This window comes from Plectropomus leopardus, chromosome 13 (assembly GCF_026936395.1).
Source record: "Plectropomus leopardus strain MGB_pleo_1.0 chromosome 13, ASM2693639v1, whole genome shotgun sequence".
NCBI classification, from domain to species: Eukaryota; Metazoa; Chordata; class Actinopteri; order Perciformes; family Serranidae; genus Plectropomus; species Plectropomus leopardus.
The window spans coordinates 30,334,132-30,360,706 of NC_142188.1; the positions used below are offsets into that span (position 1 = coordinate 30,334,132).

The window sequence follows — 26,575 nt, forward strand, 5'->3', positions numbered from 1 at the left end:
TTGAGTAATTTCATAAGGTGCATAAATCAAATATTAACTTTGGTTTAGATAGTTTTGGCGGTGTAAAAGCCATCTTAAACAATTTAAAACGGCATTTTTTATGAATGTAACGTATCGAGGCGCGATGCTTGCAAATGTCCAAATGATTATGGAGCTAGTTATGTTCAGCTCGCGTTGATCACAGACTTGAGATCAGATCCTTTAATTTAAAAACTGTAAGGCCCCATCCACCGCAGGCAGGATTTGTTGTATTTGATGCAGCCTTTTGATTCTGACTTTGTATATAACGCTGGTAGTGTCCGTTTACGCTGCGCTCCTTTACGCACGGTTTGGTAAATTATGACAAAAAGCAACAAAAGCAGCTGCAGAGAGAGGGGGGCGGTGTAAATGAAGGTATGAAGAGGAGCACGGATGTAAAGGGGGGGCGTATAGGGTGTAGGGGTGCGGAGGGATTGGAGTTGATTGATCTCCGGAGCCCCCCGGTCATTTCCATATATTGAAATGCGCCCCCAGTCAGTCAATTTCCCCGGAGCCTTCGTGCGTGCAGGAGGAGGCGCGCATGTGACCACCGCCGCTCTGATGCCATGTAGTCTCTACTCTCTTTTCACGCTCCTTACAAAACCTAAAATCCCCCCCCCCTCACTGTTTTATGAAGCATCATCAAAGTACGCCGCTGTCCATTCACTCAGCGCGCGCATATACGTACCGAATATATAGGCTGATGAAAGTTGCAGCCTCTTTAACAGGCGAATAAAAACTGCTGAATAGGAGGAATAAAGTTAAAGACGGCAGAGTGTGGCCTACATATGGCGCAGGAAATACACTACTATATCACTTTAATCCTCACACACCTGAGTGCGGCCCTTCGAATGAAATAGAACTGATTAATCCAATTAATTCAATTTCATTAATTAATAATTTGGACAAGATGATATGCACACACACATAATGGACAAACATCCAGGCTTCCTCCATGCACGCACTGTGCCGCTGCACCTCCACAGTATTAAGCATGCAGCCTGACTGATGTATGACGGAGTCGGCGACGCGCTTCCATTTACATATAGAGATTCCCCCCCTGCGCGCTCCCCGAGTCCGAGCGGGCTTTGATCAATGTCCCGTCTTGAATTGAATTGTGTGTGTGTGTGTTTGTGTGTGTGTGTGTGTGTGTGTGTGTGTGTGAGCGCGCTTGTATGCGTTATAAAGTCAGAAGAGGAGGGAGAGAGAGGAAGAGAAAAAGGAAAAACACTCTTTGTTGCCAACAGATGGAGCGGGGTGTAGGGAGAGGTCAAGGTTAGGGCTCTCGGATGTGTATGTGTGTGTGTGTTGGGGGTGTAAAAACGAGGGCCCCTTTTAGTGTGGGTACCGGTTGGGGATGGCATGGGCTCTATTAAAATCAGGAGAGCAAGTTTTGCGTGATAGATGAGCTGCGGGGCTCCTGCTCTCTCACGTTTCAACAATAACATGTTTAGAAAGCCATCAGTTCCACTTTGTGCGTAAAAGGTTTCTGGGGACGTAAAGGTTTGGGAATTTTGGTGCCAAATGACGCAGGGGTGTTGCTACATCGGCCTCAAGTGAAATTAAGCCAAATTTTACATAACAGCTGATAAGTCATAATAATAAATGATATTAAATATCGATAATATGATGAAGTGTCTGCTTCCTCCTGGATGTTTTTAACTCCGGGCGCAGCTCCGAACACTCCGCCGTGTCACATACAGCCTGTAAAGGCTTCTAGTGTTACTGGATCAGGTTTAGTGGGCGCGGTGGCCGCCTGTCGCCATCCAGACAGCAACAGGCCACCCAGGACACCCGAGTCTCGAGAAAGCAAGCTGAAATCCTCCCGTTTATCCCCAATTACGCACCTTAAAAGATCGCCTCGTTCTTTTTTCCCCTTTTCACTCTGTCGTTTATGTGTATTGACATCTTTAACGCGTGTTAATCCTTATCAGGACACAGGGTGATTTTTAAGGAGTGTAGCCTCTCCATCACTGACAGAGCAGTGTTTTGTTTCAAGCTGATTTGTGAAATTAAGGTAAAACCGAGAGATTAGACTGACACCCCCTGATGAAAACTGTAAATCTGGAAATAAGCACACATATTTTTCTTTCTCAAATTTCAAGCGTCCAAATGAGGCAAACACAGAAAGAAAAACAGAATAATTTAACCTAGACTTCCGTTAACGTTCACCATCTGCGCTTTTTTTGATCGCCTTTGATATTGCAAAATATCACATTTGGAATCAATTCTGCACACAACCACACGTGTCCGGGGAATATTGCAATAATTCAGTTGTAAAACATGTATCCCTCTCTGTAATCGTATCACACCACACATCACACCTCGCATGGATTCTTGTTAAAAGAAAATAAATTATATGAATATAGTAATAGAAATATGGGCAGTAAGTTTACAGATGCAATCCGATCCGAGTTCAAATCTACAAATGTGGAGAAATAATCTTTTATCATTTTGTATTGGCTTCACGAGTGAATGTGACTAAAAACTGTACCAGTTCATGTGTGATGGATCTAACCCGCCTGTGCCATCAGAGCGCATACATTTTATTAAGACGATAATGTCATTATCATTAAATAAAAAAGAAAAATCTCCTCTGTAAAGTTTAAACCTTCCTGCACTCTGACACACGATCAGATAATCGCCCTGTGCGGGATAATCGCCGTGCGCGCGCGCGCACACACACACACACACACACACACACACACACACACACACACACACCGGTCCGTCTAATAAGCCACGCAGCGAGTTGCAACCTGCAAAATATTTCACTCACTGGTCATGCATTTTTCCCCCTTGACGTTGAACCTCCTCCTCCTCCTCCACTCCTCCGGCTTCTCTCTCTCTCCTTTCTCTCTCCTCTGTCTCTCTCCCATCACCTCTCTCCTCCTCCTTCTCCTCCTCCTCCTCCTCTCTGTCTTGGCTCCCTCCACCACCCCCACCCCCTCGGTATTAAGTGCGCGTCCTCTTCGGTCAGTGCGCGTAGCTCCAGGTCTCCGAGGCACCACTAGAGTCGCCGCTGCAGCTTCTCCTGCGCCGGGCTTCTCCTCTATGCCTCCGCCGCTTCTGCCGCTGCTGCTCCGGCTTTCCGGGCGAAATCTCTCCGTCTTCTCCTCCTGTATCATCCCTTCCACCTCGTCCACACAGCACCACCCGTCTCTCTTCTTCCCAATTTTTGCTTTTCCTCACTTTATATCTGCGTTCTCCGAAAAAAAAACAAAAAACCCGGATCGCGTCGGGCTGCGCGGCGCCTTTGCGCGTTTAAAGCCCCGCGTCTTATATTACCAAACCCCCTTTATTACAAGAGTATTTACAATCTCTTCCCCCTCCTCTTCTTCTTCTTCTTCCTCCTCCTTCTCCTCCTCTCTACACACCCCCCCTCCACCACCAGCACACCCTCCCCTGTTACCGTACGCAGCTCGAACCTGAGGCACATCTGAAAGTTATTACACGGGGCGCTTATGTGCCCGCGCGCACTCCCACGGTCTGCACGGGGCTGCAGTGTGGATTTCACGCAGACAGATACAGAGACAGACAAAAAGGCAGAAGGGGGCTTTGGACCCTATAGTGCCCCTTTTTTTAAAATCACCCCCCATTAAATACAGACACACTACACACCTAAAAACAGTAAGTTATTCATAATGGAGTAGCCGAATTTTTATTTATGGCACCAGACCTCAAGATCACATATAAAGTCCTCTAGTTTCTTGATATAAAACAGTAAACTTTTTATTTAGCTTGTAAATTGATTGATTTTTCAATGGAGTTTGGTGCAAGTGTTTTTCTGCCATGGTTTTCTAGCTCTTTATCTTATAAGTGTAAGTTCTAAATATAAATAATTATGCACAATTGTGTGGTATGGTCTAACTCATGACAAGACATGATAAATCAAAATAAATATGCACGTTTTTATGCGACTTTTAAGATTTTTTCGCAAAATTGCAGATCCAGGTGTACATATTATAACAATAAGAATCTGTTTTATGGGTCAGAGTTGTGACGATCACGTGCACGCAGAGCAGCCTCTGTGTCCATGTAAAGCACCCAGGTTATAGCCACTGTCTGCTTTTCTGTTCAACCTGTTCGTCCTGTTCGCTGCAACCGGATAGTTTGCTCCTTGTCATTTGAACATCTCTTTCTCTCACTCACTCTATCTGCATAACATAGCCTCTACGTGCACGCGCTTTAAGGGAACATACATATATAGTGTGTATAAGCACGCGCATACATCCAGGTGAGCTTGTGGCCGAGCATTGCGCGCTTTTTTTTAATTTCTCAGCGCCGAAACCAGTACATGCGACAGACTTTGTCCATACGCGCACACACACTCCTCCGCTCTGTAGTGTGCGCAGCAGCATCATATCCGCCCCCCTCCAGTGAGCTCCTGTCCGCGGCTTCCCTTGCCCTGTTTTGCGTCCACCTCTCTCTCTCTCTCTCTCTCTCTGCATATTGCTTTCATTAGACATCTCTGCCTCTCTCACACACACTCGCGCGCACACACACACACACTCCTCCCTCCCTCCAAGAGCCTCTTGTCCGGCCCCCCTGATCTCTGTGTCCATTGGCTTCCACTGGGTCTATTTCTCATGTCCAGCCCCCCCCTCCCTCCCTCGCTCTCCCTCTCTCTCTCTCTCTCTCTCTCTCTCTCGCTCTCTAATGACCGTCCATTGGTGTTGTTATTGCGCGTCCCGTCCGTCCCTCCTCCCACTCCCACTCCCACCCGGGTGCCTCAGCCCTGCCCATGTTTTTGTATGTCGGGTGTCCGTCCATCGCCTGACGTTCAAGTTCGCCAGGAACGTCACGTCCGTGCACTTGAACTTGCACAGCTCAAAGGGGGGGTGGAGGGGGTTGAGGGAGGGTGGTGGTGGTGGGGGTGGAGGGAGGGGAGGGGCTTTGCCATTTTTTCCATCTCTCTCCCCTTCTCTCTCTCTCCATCTACCTCTCTCTCACTCTCTCTCTCTTTTTTCTCTGCTCTCCTTTCTCAAAAAAGCCATGACGGCGATCCCGCGATCCATCTTCGCCTCCGCGCCATCTTTGTATTATTTCTAATTTATTTTTATTTTTTTCTCCCCCCCCCCTCTCTCGTGGATGTCAAAGGCGTTGGATGAAGACATTTTTTTGCCCCGCTGGAGTCTCCTCTCTAACCCCGGCTCTCCCCGATGTGATCCGCGCTGAACGCCGCCGCCAGCCACCATGTCTCGCCGCAAGCAAGGCAAACCCCAGCACTTGAGCAAACGGGATTTTTCGCGTAAGTAGAGCTGACAAAAAAGAAAAGAGAAAAAATATCACTTCTGACTCCCTTTCATTTCATTCAGCAAAGACGGGGTTGGCTTTAAAAAAAAAAACAGGAGCTTGTGTGGACACCGGACGGACCGCTCGGACCCGCGGTCAACTGGACTTATCAGCGTGGAGAGAAAAGTGCGACAGCTCCGTGCGTAAAAGCCGCTCGGAGATCCCCAAAAGCCCCGAAAGAGAGAAAAAGTTTTGTGTGTCCGCACGCAGTCCGTTACTGCCTCTCTGCCACACGGTTGAGAACGTGCATTCACAGGCTGTTTAATGCACTCGCTCGCTGTGGCTCCGGTGCCCTCCATGGTCGCTCCGGTCAGTGGAAACGCGCAGAGCTCCCCGGTAGCAGAGTGCGTCCTCTCCGCGGAGGTCTGTGGAGAAAATCACCCCTCCGGAATATCGCTGTGTGATAGCTCTGTCGGGCAGGTTTCTCATCTGCTCTCTCTCGTTCTATTTTTGGATTATTTTCAGGGGAAAAAAACTTGGAGGTGGATTTTTTGGATCGAGGGGGGAAAAAAATCTCGTGTCCGACTGTTTACAACTGCCGCCCTCCATCAGCAGCTCCGCAGCACAGACAACACAAATCGATTTATTTTTACACACTTGTAAAATCCTAATGCCTCTTATGTAAAGGCTGTTTATTGATGTTTAGTTTAGATGAAGAGCTTTCTCTGTAAAACACACAGCAGAGCTGCTGCAGCTCAGAGTTAGAAACACAGCAACAGGACAACAGCAGATTTTAATCCCGTCGGTTTTGTTATTTGGACCAACAAAAATTACGATTCTAAAGCTTCATACACAGTTAAGGTAAGATATAAATATCAGCTGGTCGGTGTGATGCAGCTGCAGCTTGTGAGAAAAAAAAGCAAGAAATCCCAACAATGTTTAGTTGACTTGGCTGTCTCCGTCTTTTTACGCACGGCGTTTCTTTAACACCAAAGCTTTATTTTTTCCACTTTATAAAGACGCACAAGTGAAATGCGAAAAACAAGGAGATATAAGTGTGTTTGGAAACTGCGGAGCGATTGGCAAAGTGGCGCTTATCATCACCACACCATGTGCCGCACCGTGCGCCACCTCGCAGCGTCTCAGCGTCTCTCCAAGTGTCCCGTAAACATAAAACAAGAAGATATTTGGGCATCTTTACGCATCAGCGCTTGATTATGTTTCGGTATGTTCACTGGCTGTCGCCTGTGTTTGGTTTGGAGAGAGTATATGTGAGTATATGTGTGTGTGTGTGTGTGTGTGTGTGTGTGTGTGTGTGGCCCCGGCTGGGTGACAGCGCAGTCATCATAGCCATGTGCCGTCGCTAGGAGGCAGAGCGCGATCAGAAAATCCAAGCGCTGAACTTGAACCTGATCAGTTTCACCGCCACCCCTATCTACACGGGCTACTATTTGGCGATCTCTTTAGAATAAAGGGAGAGTATACAAGACATGGGGAGGGAGGGGGTGTACAGAAGGGAGGTGGTGGTGGGGGGTGCCCCCCCCCTCCCATTTCCAAATCTGCAATTCCTCTTCATCACCTCACCTTCTCTCCATGTATCTCCTTTTTTCGTGTGTGCATCACATTTTTACATACATGCAATCAGCATATGCAGCTCTAGTGTGCCTGCAGACCTCGCCTTTTAACCCCCCCTCTCAAATCTTACAGCACACACACACATACACACACACACACACACACACACACACACACACACACGTTTCAGTTACAGATTCACATTTGTTACAAATGCAACACAGAGTCTGGCCTCTCAAACAAACACTCATCCCTGATTATTTCTTGTCTTTAGCACCATTATTTTTTATTTACTATATTTTTACAGTTCTGTATTTCTGCTCGATTATCTTACATACTACATTTCAGCTGTATGCTTTGTAACAGCATGATCAGGCTGAATTGAAGCAGTAAAATGAAACAAGACTCAACAGTGTGTTTCAGTGTTGCAGCTTTAGATTTTCTCATTTAGATCAAATTACAGTAGCTGTAATTTCCATATTTTTGCCAAAATGTAAAGAAGATGAGCGACAGTAAAGTTTTCTAGTTTTTATGGATTTATCAGACAGATTGAGCTTTTAATGTGCAGCCTAGTAAAAAGATTTGTAGCTGAGAGTACATTGACACCTTTCTTTTTTCTTTTTTTTTTTGAGGAAATGTTACTGTATTGTTATGCACATTTTCATATATTAATATGGTGTAAAGACACATTCTCCTCTCTGCTCCTCATTCTGTTCCAAAATACATTCAATTAAGACATTTTTGCATGCGTTATATTTCTTTGAAATTGAACTCTGTGCACAGAGACCTGCCTTGTAATTTGCTTTAAAAAATGTTTTTAAGGTCTCCTTCCTCATGCACCATTAAATCCAACAAAAATGTTTTTTCAAACCCCGGATATCCACTCTTGAGTTCAACTTAAGAGGTGAGGAGCTTATTCAGCCTTCATTAGATTTTTTTTTTGTTGTTGTGAATTTAGTGCCCCTCTGGGAGCTGTTGTGTAACTTGCGTGGCGTTGTGTTGACCTGAAGTTAAATCAAAGAGGAGAAGGATGGGGAGGAGGAGGTGGAGGAGGAAGAGGGGGGTGTTGATAGGGTGGAGAGGGGGGTAGTGGTGGTAGTGGTGGTGGTGTTGGTGCAAACCGGGAATATATCATGTTATCTCCATGTCCCAGTTTGCGCACAGATGTCGCGCAGGATTGTGGCGTTCAAATGATATTTCCTTGAGGGGATGTAGTCCACATTCAGACCCTATCACACTCTCTCTCTCTCTCTCTCTCTCTCTCTCACACACACACACACACACACACACACACACACACACACACACACACACACACACACACACACACACACACACACACACACACACACACACACACACTCCTTTACACATGCATGCACAGGATCCCTCTTATCAGACAAAATCTGTACCAATCACCCAGACAGTGAAAATTAAAATCTATTTTTTGATTCTCAGTGGTTTTAAGTTCATTAAAATGTGAAATTGGCGGCTGAGTAAAGAAGGTCAACATGCATTAGGCGGCTAGCGCAGAGTCACACTCTTCACCTTGGACTGGAAGATTTCCTTTAAAAGAGGGACAGTGAATTATGTTCTCTCGTTTCGCTTCTCTAATTCGCCGGGGCCGCCTCTGTTCACACTCCTCTCCCTCCACTGCAGGACGGTCTGAGCCTCACAAAAGGCTCCTTAAAAAAAGTAGTCAGGAGTTAATCCGGCCTCGGAGGGCTGAGGAATCGGGTTGAACGGCTCATTTTGGGGTGATTTCCCGCTGTACAAGCGGCTGGTGTCTAAGAACTATAAGTCAGGCACATGTAATCGAGGCCAAGGGAAGAGTTTCCCCTCTCTCCCAGACACACACTCTCTCTGTGCCGCCTGCCTTCCCTTCCCTTTCCCCCGGCACATGTTGGACATGTTTGTGACAGTTTCCCCTTCTGCTGATTACAGGATCACAACCTGTACAAACAAGGTTAGGCAAGTCATCCACATATTTAGGTTTTTGATGCACGCTGTGTTTATGCATCATTGTCGAAGCTTCCCCTGTCATCGGCTATGAAATTGTTATCTTTAAGGAATCTGATTTGAGCTTTCGGGATCTTCTCTCCCACCATTTATTCTTATGATGTGTGATCCAGATCATCTTGCAGTGTAATCATTTTCCCGGCATTACATGCATTTCTATCATTACAAGGCACATTTTCTCAGCCCCTTATTGTGTGCACCACATGTCAGGCTCTGACTCTTTAACTCTGATCCTCTTTGTGACACACAGACGAAGGTTTTGTCCAATCTCTTGTCATCTATTCCCACAAACAGTTGTACCAATAGCTTTAAATTACAGGAGACAGACAGTAAAATAAAACTTGTGGTTGTCTTTTTTGCGAGTGTGAGCATCACCTTCTAATTTCCTCTATTTTTTTTTTACTCTCCCTCTTTTCTCCCACCTCCCTCTTCTTCTCCCTTTTCCTCCCCCTGTGCCTCGCCAGCAGCCGAACCCCTCTCCACGGCCGTCGTCTCGTCAGAGGAGCTGTCGGAGCGCTGCTCGGAGCACTCAGAGGAGAGCGGCAGCCTCAACGGGCACCAACCGGGCTCTGCCGTGAGCCGGCTGGCCCGGCTGGGTCACGACGCTCACCCGTCTCTGGAGCAGGACCTGCTGACCTGCGGCCAGTGCCAGGCCACCTTCCCCCTGGCAGACATCCTGCTCTTCATTGAGCACAAGAGAAAGCGATGCCACGGGCCGCCCTGCCTCGCCGTGGGCCGAGGGCTGGACAAGCCCCCCTCGCCCTCCCCCGGCCTGGCCCTCACCCCGTCGCCTGCGTTTGGCTCCATGCGCAGTCGAAGGCCCGTGGAAGTTGGCGTCCAGGCCACGCTGGCAGACGATGACGATGACAGGTTCTTGTTGCCCCGGGGGATTTGCCCCAAACAGGAGCCCCTCCCAGGTAACCTGCTTCTGAAACACACACACACACACACACACCTTTGTCTGGATTTGAGCTGCAGCGGGTCTCAGATTCAGAGAGAAGCAGCAGAGGCAGATCGTTTTTGTAGCGGGTGTGTGTATGTATCGGCTTTGTGTGAATAAGGAGGCAAAATCTGACAGTATTTTAAAAATAGACGATAAGTAGCTCTCCAAAGATTTTCTGAAATGTGTCTCATCACGGGATGAATGAACTATGGCTCAGAGGCAGCTGTCAGTGTCCAGATTCTATTTTTCTCGTTTTGGGTGTGTGTTCTGCCCTGAATGGGGTGTCCATTTTTGGATGTGTGTGTTTTTCTGCTACGTCAGATTTAGTTTTTTTTTTACAGTGTTGTGTGTACAGTGTTGTGGTACGACAAGCCAGCAGAGTTTAGCCTTCCCCGTGATCTCCATCCAAACCTTGTGGGGGCTGCAGCAGTCTGAGCTCGAGGTTTTTTAGGGGACACACACACGCCAATCCTTGTTAAGGCGAGAAATCTGATTGGCCGAGGCTTGTTTGAGGGGGCGGGATGGAAGTGGATGGGTGGGGTGGGTTGTTGTCAGACAAACAACAACAGAGGGGCCGTCACAGGTGGGGCGGAAACCCGGGAGAATACGCCTCTGTTCTCTTTTTACAGCTGGCACAAAAGACAGTGGTTTGATTTAGGATCTCAGTCCGTGTGTGTATGTGTGTGTTTGAATAGTCTGTCTAATGTAAAGGGTTGTGTGTATGTGTGTTTGTGTGTGTGAGAGAGAGTAGCAGATCTAATTATCAACCCAAGTCTGACCAATTGTCCTTTCACTGGTTCACTGAATTAAATGCAGTGTGTGTGTGAGTGTGTGTGTTTTCCCAGTTTAACCAGTTTAGCCATGGTGACCAAATCCCACAGGCCGGTGGCAAAGAGACATGGGTGACCTTGACTTTGTGGTTCCACTGGTCAGTGTGTTAGTGCACTTGTGAGACCACGGTGTGTGTTGGTGTGTGTGTGCATACAGAGGATCAGTGGCTAAACTGGATGCAGGGAAAGCTGTGTGTTTTTGTGCAATTCCCAGTCTGGAGAGTAACTGTAGCCTCTTTCTGGGATTGGGTGCACAGACTGTGTGTTCTTGCATAACGTGCATGCGCGTATGTGTGTGTGTGTCGTTCTCTCATGTGGCCCGAGCAGATGTGTCCTGCTCTCTGTGTGGTTTCTCTCCTTCCTCTGCCACATCTTGCCCGACCAAATGCAGCCCAGCTCTTCATCTCTTTAGTTCTTTTTCGTAACCCTAACCCCATTCCAGTTTACCTCTGTGCCAGACTTCCTAGGTAAAACGCTTGATTTTCCTCAAGTTCCATCTCTCCCATTTTCCCTTCCTAGCCGTCTCATTTTCCCGGTCCAAGAATCAAATGAGAGGCGAGCAGAGAGAAGGAAGGAAAAGCCAGTTTTAGTTTTTGCTCTTAGAGGCAAAGTCGTTTATTTAAAGCGTCTTAACACCACTAATTATTTGTTGCAGTGCCATTTTTTTTCCTTCCTTGTGCATTTTAATTAGCAGTAGTTTTTAGTGGCGGGCTGCCTGTACTAAATTAGCCGTTACAGAGAGAGAGAGAGATAAAGGGAGACAGATGAAATAGAGCAGCGGAAACACACCAGCAAAATACACACTTTATCACTTTGCTCGTTGAACGCAGCTCAGGAATCCTAAATGCTGCAGTTTGTTTTCCATTTTGGAGTTGGCGCGTTTGAGGAAATAAGCTCAATAAGCCGGTTCTGCTTCTCAATCTCGGTTTTTACAAATTTTTACACCCACAGGAAGCGGTAGTGAGGGAAATTGTTGTCAAAGATGCATTTGACCTTTGACCTTTGAGACAAATCTATCTGCTATCTGTATGTCATCTGCAACGAGTTAGTGCAACATTTTTTTTTTTTGCTGCTTGTGTCTCTGCAGTGACTATACATTTCAACACCCACTCCCACACACACACACACACACACACACATATACTCACACACACTCAGACACTCACCAACCAAACTGGGTTATTAGAGTGATTTACATCATAATACAGGCGTCTGGTTGCTTCAATAGCGTTGTGTGTGGGAACGTCTTGGTAGGAACAGCTGTACACTCAGACAGGAGAAGAAAACAGGACAGCAGCGTTATATATCTTGTCTGATGTTGACGTCAAGCCGAACAGCAGACGGGAGTGAGCATTATTAAATGTTTACGATTTAGAATTCTGGAAAAGACACACTCAGCTTTTTAGCCGCACGAGGAATTCATCATTTTATTTACATCTCTCCTCTTTAATCGATGCTTTTTTTTTTTGGACCCTTCTCTCAACCCACTGGATGCACACCAGCACAAACACCACCTCGCATGCTGAATTTACGCAACACATCCATTCTGATAGCCGATAATTAAAGCCAGTATTTCCCTCCCCCGACCCCAGCTTTCATCCTAATTGACCCCAAACTGTCACGGTGAAGTAAATATGTGAAAGGCAAGAAAAAAACACACAAAAAAATCTGCTGGAATTTCAGCCGCGATTACAGCCGTCCAAAAGCATTCCTAATGACAAAAAAAGGAGGCGAGGGAGGAATGCGTGTGTGTTTCTTATTTGTAAATGCTGGCTTGGTGTTCCACTGTGTCTCAGAGGTTTTCCTTACAGTATGTGAGGCCTTAGCTGCAGCCAGTGAGAAATCAAAATCACCAGAATTGCAAGAAATTAATGACACACCTCTTTTTCTACCTCAAAGATATAACATATGCCAGTTTGATACTTTTAATTAACATCAATATTTTAAATTTAACACTTTTTCCATGAGGTTCAGTTTGGCATCCATACTACTCAACATGCAAGGATTTTAATCAGTAAAAATACGATCCAAACGCCATCGTTTTTAATTAATCTTCTTGTCTTTTGGGGGGGACTTGCTGCGCTAATAGGAACCATATTTTATTCTGACTTCTTTGAGAAACCCAGGGAATATTTTTCATCTCATGTTGCAGGAAACCAGAGCCCCCTTTATCTCCGCATATGCTTGTTTTCCCTGCATAATGTGATGGCTGTATGTCTGCTTGTTGTTAAAAAAAAAAAGTGTATCAGTGTCCATGGTCAGAGTGCTACAGAGCTCCTCTGGCTGCTGCGAGGCTCAGAGGAACACAAAGCGTTGGACTTGTGCCGGAACGCTGCTATTTACATATCAAACAGCCCCGGCCGAGGAGACATTACCTGTCTGTGTGTGAGCGGGGAGAGCACTGTACAGGCAAAATGCCGATCAGTGATGCAAAAAAGGCAGCATACCCGCCCGCCCACACCACACACAGGCTCACACACACACACACACACACACACACACACACACACACACACACACGGTTACTGCTCTCTCTCTCTCTCTTGCCCATTTATTCTATTAATCCCTGACTGAGATGAAAATTCTGATTATAATCCCTGAGGCGCCCCTCATTCAGAAACAGCATCGCTAATGTCTCAAAAGAGAGGGGTTTGCATGTGTATGTGTGTGTGTGTGCGTGTGTGTGTTTGTGTGTGCATGGCCATCTCTCTTTTTTTTCCTCCTTTGTGGTTGAAAAAAAAAGAAAATTGAAATTTAGAATGAATTCTTTTGTGGATTATTTCCCCGCAGCAAATACAATTTCTGCTGTCCAGTTTTTCTTTTTTTTCTTTTTTGCCCAATTGATTTCTCCTAATTAGCATCAAGAATTTAATCCTCTCCTCTGTGCAAAATCAGTCCCAATATGTGCGCTAATGAGCTGAAATTGATACGTGGCCAGTGCATGGGGGGGGGCTTCATGTTATTGACCACTGATTTTATTGAGCACTATTGGCTGATAAGCTGCGTTAGCCTAGCAATATTAGCTCATTAACCAGAGATATTATTGACACATGTGTGCGGTGATAAAGCCGGAAATTTCTCGAGGTTAAATTCGTCTGACACGCTGATATTTTTCATCCAAAAATATCCATTTTTCAGTCCGTCATTATGGTCAGCCCACTGAAGAGTCATCCTGGCTTGAAGCCTCATAACATGAGTATTGTTGGTCTATGATCTAGTGATTAGCAATTAGCTTATCATCACTGGCTAATGCTGCCCACCTCAATACACATTAGTGCATTTTTAACACCCATTCATTGTCTGGCTCGGTGTCAGATCTCTCTCTATCTCATGTCTGTTCTCTCCCTCCTCTTCTTTTTCTTTTTTCTTTTTTTTCATTCTCTCTTTTGGCTCATGCATCTGTCTCTCTGCAACATTAGCAGTCAATGCAAATCCGGGACAGCCAATTGATACTGAATCAATTACAGTACGTTTGGTGTGTGTGTGTGTGTGTCTGTCTCATGCTGTAGCACATCCTCGGCGAGCCTACAAAGAGATTTCACACACTGGCTGCCATTACTAATCTATTGTTGCTCTCGCTTTTCTTTTCGCAACATAAGATTTTATTTAGTGGACTCAAGTGCGGCGTTTGAACTCTCCCAGTGCAGTGAGAGTCTGACTGTGTCGGCATTTTGAATGAGCTTACTGCGTGTAAACATGTTGGTGTGTGCAGAAAACATCACTGGCGGGATAATACATACGGCAGGCCACTGGAATGACTGGAAAAGCTAATAATCTGCCACCGAGGCCGACAGGCTGCATCGTGCTTTTCTATCCGGCCCTCACAAAAAAACCCCTCCATAAACTGCATATTGACTGAACTGAACTGCTGATTATTGTCTCACTGTAAATGTGTGGGTGTGTGTTTGCAGAGCGTGTCTGCAATCCAGACGGAAGCAAAAAAAAAAAAAATCTTGGAATTCACTGCTGATAAATTTTGGATGTAGTAATAAAACAAGGAGCGGAAAGAAACGCTTCGCTTCGCTCAAAATAGAATCGCTTCACGTGAAAGTTGCTTTTCTGTGCCTGGAAAGTCCAGACCGGTGAGCCTGTTGATTTATCCTTTATCCTGTTTGGTAATACTCACAGCACACACACACTCAGACACACACCCATATTTTCTTACATAAGATAGTATTAAGGCTGCGGCATTGAATTGCTGAACTAAATCTAGCCTGCTTTTGTCCTGGCTCTTTATTTAAAGGGATACTTCAGCAATTTAAAATTGCTCCTTAATAAAGTTTGGAGTGTCATGAGAGGCAGGTTATAAAAAGAATGATCAAAATCATTGCAGCAGAGGCTGCGATATCCTCACCTTTAGGCCTGAGTGTGCAGGGGTGTAGGATTAATTCGGACATCGAGGGGGACACATGAGGTGTTGAGGGTCATCCTCGTGGACATTTTCAGTGTCAAACACTTAATTTCCTGCAATCTGGTGAATTTGTATGCACTATTTTGTACCCTTTCTGCACCAATTCAAGACAGAAAGGCCTTTAATATCACCAAAATAAATGTCATCTGCTACTTTCATGTTTTTGCTAGTGCAGATGAATGCACATGTTGTGAATATTGAGTAAAACATGTTCACTGCACCCCCCACACCCATGCCAGCTCCAAAAATGCTAGAAACTACATTTCCCATAATGCAATTTTTGTGTTGTGAGCTCCCCAGTAAACACCTTTCATACTTTACAGCTCCATTGTTATGCAGGCTTTCCGTTATAAATTCATGGTCCCCAGGATCCCACTAAGATAACCTTGATGACATCACAATGACATCATCCGGCTTAGTTTTTCAGACTTGAGGAAGAGGCACATAAAGCATACAGCTCCTTATCAGGCTGAGTGATACTAATGTTGCGCTCGCATGGAATCAGGCATATGGCAGACGTATTATTTTAGTGAATGAGTGCAGGATGGTAAAATTAAGTGAGACTGGCGGAAAATATTGTTAACTTACAATGGTATTGCCATTCAAAGGAAAATATTTAAACTTATTGCCCTCCTCTGGAATTTACAACTGGATGTTACGTCGCTCCTTCATACAAGAAGAAAACACAGGCAATCTCAACAATTACAGGACATTATTGGAAAAATTACGTAAAATAATTAACACTAAATAACAGTACATCATCACCATAGCAAACTATCGTCATGAGTGCTTCGTTTAACCATCCTGCCATCAGACTGTGTTTGTATTTCTTGTGTCGTCTCGAAGATGTTTTTCCGTCTGCTGTCTGCCTGATTCCATGTGAAAGTATCATAGTCAGACAAATAAAGTGATCTGCATGTGTGGAATCCCCTTTAATTTACTTGTATAACTCAGAACTTTCCAAAATGCCTTTGCAAGAGGGCCACTACTGCTCCAAATGTGACCTTTGACCTGTGCAGTGGGAAGAGTTGAGGCAAGAGTTTCCCTGCTGTGATCAATAGACTGTCACATGATTATATTAGAGGTGATGATGACAGCAAGTTGTTTTGATCTCCTTTTGCAAATTAGATTCATCATTGTCATCTTTATTTAACAGCCAAAGATTTCACAACAGTAGCTGGCTCCTCTTCCTCAGACGAATCGTCTGCTTGCACAGGAAGTGATGCATTTTACATGTGGCTCTGGAATAAATAGAAGAAGAGCAGGGCACGAACAGCAATCACTGCTGCCACCACTGCGGCTGAAACAGACAACAACAACATCAAAGGGTAAAAAAAAGAAAAAATCCAAGAGAAAGACGTCACGCTGTCCACGGACTTTGATTGACAGCTGATCCCTGGGAAGTGCGTTGCAGACACACCGCTGCGACGGTGACCAAAGACGGATCTGTAGAAAAACAAAAGATCTCCCAGATTACCGCCGTCTGTGAACCATTCTAAAACAATGACAGAGAACAATGAGACATTAAAAAGACCAGCGTTATTTCCCAGTCCTGCAGCTGCTGACAGTGTGTTGGTGACGTAGTGTACGCGCTCCGTGATGGAGGATTGTTTATTGATCTGGCTCTTTGTGTTTATGCGAGCGATTCGGCATCCACGCTGCATCTACTCCTTCGTGGTGAGAGGGAAAGCTGCTGTTTTTGGCTCGCTTCATGCTCGCTGTGTGTGTGTGTTTATTCCTGTGCGCTCATAGACACACTCACAAAAAAAAGACACACACACACATACACAGAGTGCTCGGTCTGCTCAGGGGGTGCACATGTAACTCAGCTCTCTTATTATGTTGAAGGCAGTTGAAGGCCTGTTCATAAAACTGTTTATACACTACAAAGCTTATTTATATAGGCCACTGGATTACAGACTGGCTCTACACACACACACACACACACACACACACACACACACACACACACACACACACACACATTCAGATCTGACTGACTAGATGTGTTTCATTTTGTACGTACCTGTTACTACAGCATGCCTACATGTATATGTGTGTGTGTGTGTTTGTTTGTTTTAGTGTGGCACGGGTTAACATGAAAGAGTGTGTGTGTGTGCGTGCTGGCAGTGTGGATGCAGGACATCCCCTGGTAAAGTGTGCCAGGGCTGAGCTGGCAATATGTGTGTGGCCAGTGTGTGTGTGTGCACGTGCATGGCAGGGCCTGGCTCCTTTGCTCTGGTTTCATGTTCCCCATTTGGCTGATCTACTACTACAACTGCAGAAGAGCAGCACATGCACGCTCACAAACACACACACTGCCACCCTGTAAGTGTGTGTGTGTGTGTTGATAAGTGGAGCACATATAGTGCATGCACAGCTCGGTACGAGTGGGTCTAATCTTTTATTTGGCATTGTGAGTGCCAGCCTGCTTCTTTCTCTCACTCCCACCACCTTTTTCATCACTTTGCATCCTTCTCCTCAGCAAGTCAAAAGCATGTTGAGTGCCAAACACAGTCATTCTCAAAGCAGGATAACATATGTAATTCTTATGATCTCAAGCAGCTCACTTGATAAGTTTTTTTATGAACATGTACAACTCACTGCGAAGACAAGACAACCAGGCCTCTGATGGCGTTTAACAATTTACTCTCTTAAGAAAAGACTTTCTTACTACTAACCCTAACCCCAGGCTTTAGTCTGAGGAGCCAAACACAATTTCAATTATTTATGGTGATGTTGTCATGAAGCCACATTTTTTTTCAAAATACGCTGCCACTTTTCAGGAAAATAAATCAAATATCTGGTGAATTAAACGCTCTAGAGATGAAACAAGTAATTGTGTAACAAATGTGATGACTTGCTGCTTTTTTATTGCTGCAAATTACATAAGTTTAATGTTTCTGACTGTTGGCCACATAAAACAAACAATGTCAAACAATTATCTCAGGCTCTGGGGAAAAGGAATAGCCATTTTCACTATTTAGAAATGTTATAGATGAAACTTGATCAGTCAAGAAAATAATCAGTAATGATCAGATGCAGTCCTAAAATGCTTCTTCTTTATCTTCTTCTTCGTGTTTGGGGAATGAAACAATATGCATCTGTTCTCATAAGTAAAGGCTGTCTTGCGTCTACTAACCCTCTAACCCTACTGCCTCAGTCTGAAGAGCCAACACAGACCAACATTTTTTTCTTAAATAAATACTTCACTTTCAGGGAGAAACCACACATCTTCAAATCCACTGAATTCTTAAAATGAAGAAGAAAATGAAGGCTTAAATGCACTGGATATAAAACAACAAATTCATCTTTTAGTCGATTGGCAGATGCGTGATAAATGTGAGGATTTGCTGTTTTATTTGTTGTAAGTTGCATGTTTGAGCTGTGGTCTGTCGGTCAGACTAAACAAACAATGTGAAGACGTCACCTCAGGCTGTGGGAAATAGTGATGGCCATTTTTCACAATTTTCAGACATCTTACACATGAAACTATTAATGAAGATTAATCAGTGATAAAAATATTTGGGAGATGCACTCCTAAAATATACCTTCCTTTCATTCTTCTTCTTCCTTGGTTAATACAACAGTATGAATCAGTTCTATGAAAGACTGTCTTATTACTAACCTCTAAGGATTAAATGCACTCGAAACAAAACCATTAATCAGTTGGTCATTCGACACATATGTGACAAATATGAGAGTTTGCTGCTTTTTTGTTTTCATTGTAGATTGTTTTGGTTTTGGACTGTCGGCCAGACAAAACAAACAATGTGAAGACATCACCTCGGGTTATGGGAAAAAAAAGGATGGCCATTTGTCATTATTTTCAGACATGTTATGGATAAAACTATTAATTGATTAATGAACAAAATAGATGATTAGTGAAAAATAAAAATAATTGGGAGATACAGTCCTGAAATGCTCCTTCTTTTTCTTTTTCTTCAGCTAATAAATCAATATGAATGAGGAGCCAAAGCTCAGTCACAAGCACAATAATTTAAAGTGATGATGTCATGGACCCACAGTATATTTTTTACAATAAGTAGGTCACTTTTCAAGAAGAAACCACAGTCCTACAAATCTGCTAATTTTTTAAGGTAAAAGATGAAGGATTAATACTGTAGAGATGAAAATATTAGTTAATCAATTAGTTAAATGACCGATATGTGACAAATTTAACAATTTGCTGCTTTTTTATTGTGTTGAGGTTAGGACAGTCAGTCTGACAAAACAGAAAATGTCTTCTTTGGTTCTGAGAAAAAGTGATGGCCATTTTTGAACTATTTAAGCTGATAAATAAAGAAAATATCAAATAAATTAATATTGAATATAGTTGGAAGATGCTGTCCCGTCTTCTTTGGCTAATAAAACAATCATAGTAGAATGTTTCAGAAACACATTGTCACGAAACATAAAAGCTACTCCCAGCTGATGAAAAGTGGACATTTTGGAGACACATATTCATCACCTGTTGAGTCTTTGCAATATGTGTGTATCTACTTGTCATTACCTTGTGTATGGTTTGAAAACTACTGTATTCACAGGTAGATGCAACTTGATATAAGAGACATGATATTACATAATATTGCAAATATGAATATAACTAATTTCTATTACCCTGACCCGACCCCAGTCCAAAGAATAATACTACCTGAGACAGACACACACAAAGACATGGATGCACTTGTACACATGAAGTAATCAAAAATGTACACAACTGGCAAGACAAATTTAACAAGTTACGAGTTGATTGATGGGGTAGCGAAGCAGACGAGATGTATCTCTGCTGCACCAGATTGTGTTTATTTTTTCTCATAAGCTTTGCTGTTTTCTTGTGACTTACTTGACAATTTTACCTCCCAAATATTTCCTGTTAAAAATACACAAAAAAACTCCCCCAACAAATCAGCTGTGATTTCACAAACATTAGCTTTTGTCACGTCAAACCCCAAACCCCTTAATTACACTTGTTCAGTCCTCACATGTCGAGGAATACACCTTTTGATAATGCTTAAAAAAAAAACACACACACACACACAAAACGTGTATAAGGAACTCCCCCATCGCCACCAGCAGCAGCAGCACTGACTTTTCCGATAATTTGCGGAGGCTCATTTGAATTTTAAGCGCTACTTTAATCTTCAAAGCTCAAATAGCTTTATGAATATGCATGCAGTGGGCAGACTTTAGTTCATTACCTAGTTGTAAATTCTAATGACCATTAGGTCCTCACAGTAATTGCCAATTGTTTTGCATTTTTGATTGGCCTATTACCATGCGCATTCGCGGCGCACATCAGCTACGCTTGTCAGAGCCGGCATGTCAAGGGGTGTTTGTGTGTGTGTGTGTGTGTGTGTTTTCTCATTTGTGCCTTGGGTGAGATGTGTGTGTGTGTGTGTGCGTGAGAGCTGGTTTTTAGGCTAATATAAATGAAAGTTGCATTTTTTTTAATTGTGCGAAGATTGAGAGCCGAGCCAGAGATTGGACATATTTAATTTACATGATGTCTCGTCTGTTCCCTCATTACACTGCTTGTCTCCCACAAACACACACACACACACACACACACACACACACACACACACACACACACACACACACACACACACAAAGTATACCCAATGCAAACCATCTGGCTCTCTCCTGTATGTGTTGGTCTTGACATGGTAAAATGATTTCTCAATGCCCATCTCTCTCTGTCAGTGTCAGCCTATTCATTTTTAGTGTCACCCCCCCCCCCTTCTCTCTGTTTCTCCTTGAACAAACAGATGTCAGATACCTCTCTTTTCTCTCTCCTCGTCCCTCCCTGTCTCTATCTCAGGCTGCCATTTTGGAGACAGCGATTCGTCTTCCCCTAAGTGAGTTTCTCTGTAAACATGGACAAAAAACTCCAAAAGGAGAGAAAGAAAAAGAATTCCATTGTTCTGTCCTCGGCAGGAAAAATGCATCTTTTTTTTTTTTTCTGTGTGTCACGCGGTTGTGCATACACACAAGAAAATAGGCACCTGTGTGTAAACCCCTCACTTACAGGCACACACCTAATGCTTCCTTTGTACTACTCGAAAAGCTTGTTCTGAAAAGTGTTTTTTTATTTTGGCAAGAGGAAGACAAAAGAAAGAAATCAATAAAAATAAATCAATTTTCATCTAATAATGAGGCACGGACAATTAAGAAAAAAAACGAGAACAAAGATGGAAAAAGCGGCAACAACAAACAAGAACAACTGGTGCACAGGCGCTAATCTTTCTGTTTTCTTCTCTGGTTCCCTTTGTTGCTTTTTTTTTCCACTCATCCCTCCCCGTCTTATCCCCCCCATCCCAACACACACACACACACACACACACACACACACACACACACGCACACACACACACACACACACACACACACTTCTCTTTTTCCTCACGTCTTCCCAGTTTGTGTACAAGTGCTGTGAGGGAGATATGTGAACCTACATAGCGATGAAAAGGAATTCTTAATTGCCCAGAAATGAGCAATGTTACAAACGGCGGTGTAATGGACGCAGCCGAGGGGAAGGATTGTGTGCATGTGTGTGTGTGTGTGTGTTTCGAGGGGTTGTCTCCTGTGGGACTCACAAGGCCTGTTTCCTGAGGTCTCTTTTAGCCCCCCTACAAATACTCTCTCTCTCACACACACACACACACACACACACACACACACACACCCTATATACCTCTGGCTGCTGTTACTCACTTCAAAGTTGTTAATATTCAGCTGGGAAACTGTATCCAGAGCACAGCTAAATTATTAAGTGTATGAACTTTTTAGGCAGTAAGATGAACTGATGGGCCACATCTATGAGATCCTCCTCCTCTTCTTCACATGTGTGTGTGTGTGTGTGCATGTCTGTGTGTGTACATGCCCTCTCCTTCTGCCCGGTGCTTGGTCTTTGGCCAAGGGCATGCATAATTGATCCCGTGCCCGCTATCATTTTCTTGATGTAATTGCCCCGGTAAGATATGATGAAATCTAATGGATAATTTATCCCCCACAAAACGGATAAAGAACCACTAAAATGTACTTTATAGGCGTTTTTGTTGGCGTGTGTGCATGTGCGTTTAGTAGTGCACGAATATACATGGATATTTTAGCGGTGTGTGGTCGATTTGGGGAAAAAAATGGTAACTGATATTGTCTAAAGGGGGGATTTTTTGGATGTTTTAAAGCTAAATGCACCCAAACTGCCAGTTTTTAATTTCGACATCAATTATTATGATGTTGCTTTATTTTATGTCTCATTGTGGTGCAAAAACTATATGAGAATAGAATAGATTGCTTTATATTGTGCAATAACTTAACCCACAATGCATTAAATCTGGTGCTACCATTTATTTATTGATATTTAATCCTTTGAAACCTGGATTACTTTCCTTGTGATGCGTCGAGACACCCTTCACAAGTATTTAAACAGTTAAACTCTGAGCGTATTGATAAGATTTCTTCTTCAAATACAAAGGGAAAAAGCAAAGAGGCTAGAAATGATCAGTAAATTGCAAGATTTAGTAGATTTCGAAAAATAATTTTTAAATCAAAATTATTTTTTAAATAGTATTTCTTATTATTATAGTTATATATTTAAAATTATATTTCAGAAACAATATCATTTTTCTGTTTTTTGTTTTTTGTTGCTAATTTTCCAGTTAATTTTTGTAACTTGTCACTTTTCTATTGCTAAATTTTGAGAAAAAAATTGAAAGACGTTGAAATCCGAAAGAAATCAAGCCAATTTGATCAGATTTTAAAGTAAAGACACACTTCACATTATTATTTATGCTTCGAGTTATTTGTTACCGTTTTATCCTGTCATCATCTGCAGTTTTACCTTGTTTTTACATTGTCTTAATGCTTAATGTTTTTATTTAGTTTCTGTACAGTTGTCAGCCTGAGAGTAACCAAACATAATTTTGTTGTACATCTACAATAACAAATAAATGGTTTTATGTCTTTTTAAGTGTTTTAAATGAAAAAAGAAAAAAAAAATCAATGCTTTTCGGAAAAAAAAGTAGCTGATTGTCTTCTTTTATAGGTTTAATTCCTGCTGCATTAACAGGATGTAAGAACATATTTTTTAACAGTGCAAAAACCTTTAAGAGTCTGAAGAATTTCACCAATTTTTCCCAACCTGTAGTGGAATCATTCAATTATTCAACCGGAGCTAAAATGACAAAATTGCCCTCAAAATTACAGCAACAGCAACATTTAACGCTCACTTCATCTCACCTCCACTCAAACGCTTGCCGCACCCCGCCCCCAACAACCCCGACTGAAAAACATGTACTTCAAAATAAAGACATCACCTATCTCGTTAAATAAATATTGAAGTGTGAAAGAGACTGTAATTCCTTGAACTCTTGCCCCCACCACAAATAAGCCAGGAGGAAAGCCAGCCTTTTGTGTGTGTGTGTGTGTGTGTGTGTGTGTGTGTGTGTGTGTGTGTGTGTGTGTTTTAAGCAAAGTATAAAAAAAGCACCTTCACCTGCTCTTTATGATCTTTTTTTCACTCCCTTTCTGTCTGTCTTCTCTTTCTTTGGCGATCTTTCTGTTTCTCTTTTTTCTCTCTCTCCCTCCTGTGCTGCAGTTTTCCGTTGGAAGCCAGATGTGTTTCAACATGCTCTGGACTGTAGTTAAGACTGATCTCACTCACACACACACACACACACACACACACACACACACACACACACACACACACTTTCAATCTCCTGTCATTTAATGGAACCTAACCCATCTTTTGGCCTTTATTTGATTTTGGACATTTTTTTTTTGTTTCAAGCTTGTTGAAAAGCGTCTGTTCAAAGGTGCTCTCTCAAGACGAACGTGTGTGTGTGTGTGTGTGTGTGTAGCACACCCTGAGCACCGTCTGCTGACAGACAGACAGACAAAGGGACACACACATGCACACACACACACACACACACACACACACACTCACACACACACACACACACACACACACACACACACACACTGTTTATCTTTGCAGTACAAGGGAAATGCAGGCCCCAATCTGCAACGCTGGGAGAGGTGGGATGGGACGACAAAAAAAAAGAAAAAAAAAGACAGAGACATGGAGATGAGTGGGAGAGGGCATCGGGGTAGAGCGCCCTAGGGGGATAGAAGCTGTGTTAGAGAGAGAGATGGGGGTGAGGGTAGAGCGAGGTAGGAAAGGCTGGGTCCTGGCGGTGGCTGTCCATTAACAGATGAACTTGGCCGACGTCCAACTGTTTGATGAGACTGGTGTCATAGTGGTGAGTGTGTGTGTGTGTGTGTGTGTTAGGGTGGGTGGGTGGGTGGGTGTCGTGGCTACACACACATGATTACACACACTATCTTTCCTCACTTTGGCTCTGCATATTAACCCACTGTTAGCGTTCAGTGTATGCTCCCATTTTTATCTACCTGCATACACACCTCCCTCTCTCTCTCTCTCACTCTCTCTCTCTCTCTCACACACACACACAGTTCAACAGGACCAGTCCAGACCGGTTTGCTGGCATGGAAACAGTGCCACGCAGGGTTAAAGAAGTAAAGTAGAAAAATAAAAAACAACAAAAAAGTTCAAACAGACACAGAAAAAGAAAAAAAAAATTACAGCAGATTTCCACTAATGCCCCTGACCCGCCGAGCCCTCTACTTCAAGAGGCAGAAAGAAAGCAAGAAGGAAAAAAATCGGCATGCAGCGAAAGACAGACAGACAAGGCAGAGAGAAAGCAGGAGGAAGTAGAATATACATATTTTTAACCTTTGAGGAACTGCTGCTTGTGTAACCGAGTGCGAGTTGACAGCGCAGGAGCACATTTATATTTACAGCAGCAGCCGGGGTCAGGAGGTGCAGCAGGAAGGAGGGAGGGTTACACACTTTCTGATATTTTACACTGCTGAGCTGCTGCTGCCGCCGCCGCTGCTGGCTGCTGAGCAGGTTCAGTGGGTTTGATGCCTTGCTTAAGGGCACTCGCCCGTTGGTTGGCAGTGTGGTTGTTGCGCGGTGGGAAAGTGGTTTCAGTGAGTTCGGTTTCAACTTGGTAGCTGTAGCTGTCAGGCCCTTCTTCCACTTTTGATTGATGGGATTAATGCCTTGCTCACTGGTTTCCTGACAGAGGCATTTATTTCCTGTTGGGATGGTATTAATGTTTCTGCCTCTTACGCTGTTCTCAAGTATGCCCTTTAGGAGCGCTTTGTGCCTTGCTCAAGGGCAATTTTGCAGCATTCATGTTTGCAGATATGTCGGTTTGCTCTTTGAGGAAATGATTTTGAACATTATAGACTTTGGCACTGGCACGGACATACTGTACTTTACGTTTGCAAAATTTTTTTCTGCCCATTTGATAAAGCATCATCTCGACTATGTGTACAAGACACACTGTCCCTTACACTTGTAATAAAGATCAAAGGTGACATGTGGGGAGTGACGGCTGCATGAGTAAAATGTGACTAAACATAAAGAAGCTAAGCTGTAAAATGTACAGTTATCTCTCTCTCTCTCTCTCTCACACACACACACACAAACACACACACACACACATATTCTCACACCTTCAAGAGCGCAAAGCATCAAGAGATTTCTTGAAAATAGCAACTTGGCAAGTTGTATCAACCAAAACAGCTCACACTGATACATAGCTTCAAAATGTGGCTCAAAAATTTCAAGCATGCCAGACAGTTACATTGTCTACATTTTTTGCTTTTCTGTGTACAAATGTATGTAAGATCATAATGTGCTCTTATGTAATGATTTTACATTCTTTAATAGGAGTGGTGAAATTTCTCCAGATAGTTAAGATATTATTTTGCAATATCATAATTGTAACTTTTTTGTTGAGACCCTCCCTATTGCTTATAATAAGTCAGCTCGTTCTCACTCCCAACTCATCAAATACCACTGCTCTGTCAGTGAACGCCCACGTCTCTATTTATGATGTTGTGGGTATCCTTCTGCGTCAGCTGTTAATGCTCTCAGATGCTGTTACTGTGATGTCAACAAATGCACACGGTGGGATGAAACAGCATGATCTGTATGTTTACAAAACAGCGTGGACTGTCACAATGGTTAGGATTAGGAAACAAAGTCACAGACAATTAAGTTAAGGCAAAAGAGGCACATGCATGAAAAACACACACACACACACAAATCCACACAGGAAGCAAACTCTGTACTCCCTCACAAAAGTCAGTTGTCAGTTGTCTAAGCTCACTTGTGCTCCTTATATTACATGGTTACTGGCAGTGTTATTAACCGACACTGTCCATCAGTCCTTTAAGGGCATGAGACTGGTTCCGTCCAGCCATGTTCTCAAGTGATGCTGCCCATGCGTGTTGCATGTGAACACGCCTGGTGATCTCTGGCCATCTGTCAGTGTATCATAATAAATCTACTGTTTTGTCTAAGCGTGTTCTCATCTGATGCCATCTAGCTGCTTTGTGGTTAGGCACGGAAGGAGCATTTGATGCCACGCTCATACGCCGAAAGCACTGACAAAGTGGCGCTATTTGACGAATTTGGAGTGAGAATGGGCTAAATAT

General features: G+C 43.5%; 1 protein-coding gene across 2 annotated transcripts in view; it reads left to right on the top strand.

Moving 5' to 3' along the window:
* Positions 1 to 4,914: 4,914 nt before the first annotated feature.
* Positions 4,915 to 26,575, top strand: part of bcl11aa (BCL11 transcription factor A a) — a 65,901-nt gene continuing 44,240 nt past the window's right edge. Inside the window, exons 1-2 of one of the 2 annotated variants that reach the window (XM_042502062.2) lie at positions 4,915 to 5,269; positions 9,312 to 9,764. In XM_042502062.2, the coding sequence (XP_042357996.1) occupies positions 5,215 to 5,269; positions 9,312 to 9,764 (508 nt within the window). In that variant the 5' untranslated portion in view covers positions 4,915 to 5,214. The remainder of the gene's footprint in view (positions 5,270 to 9,311; positions 9,765 to 26,575) is intronic. The other variant, XM_042502063.2, reaches the window with a different exon arrangement.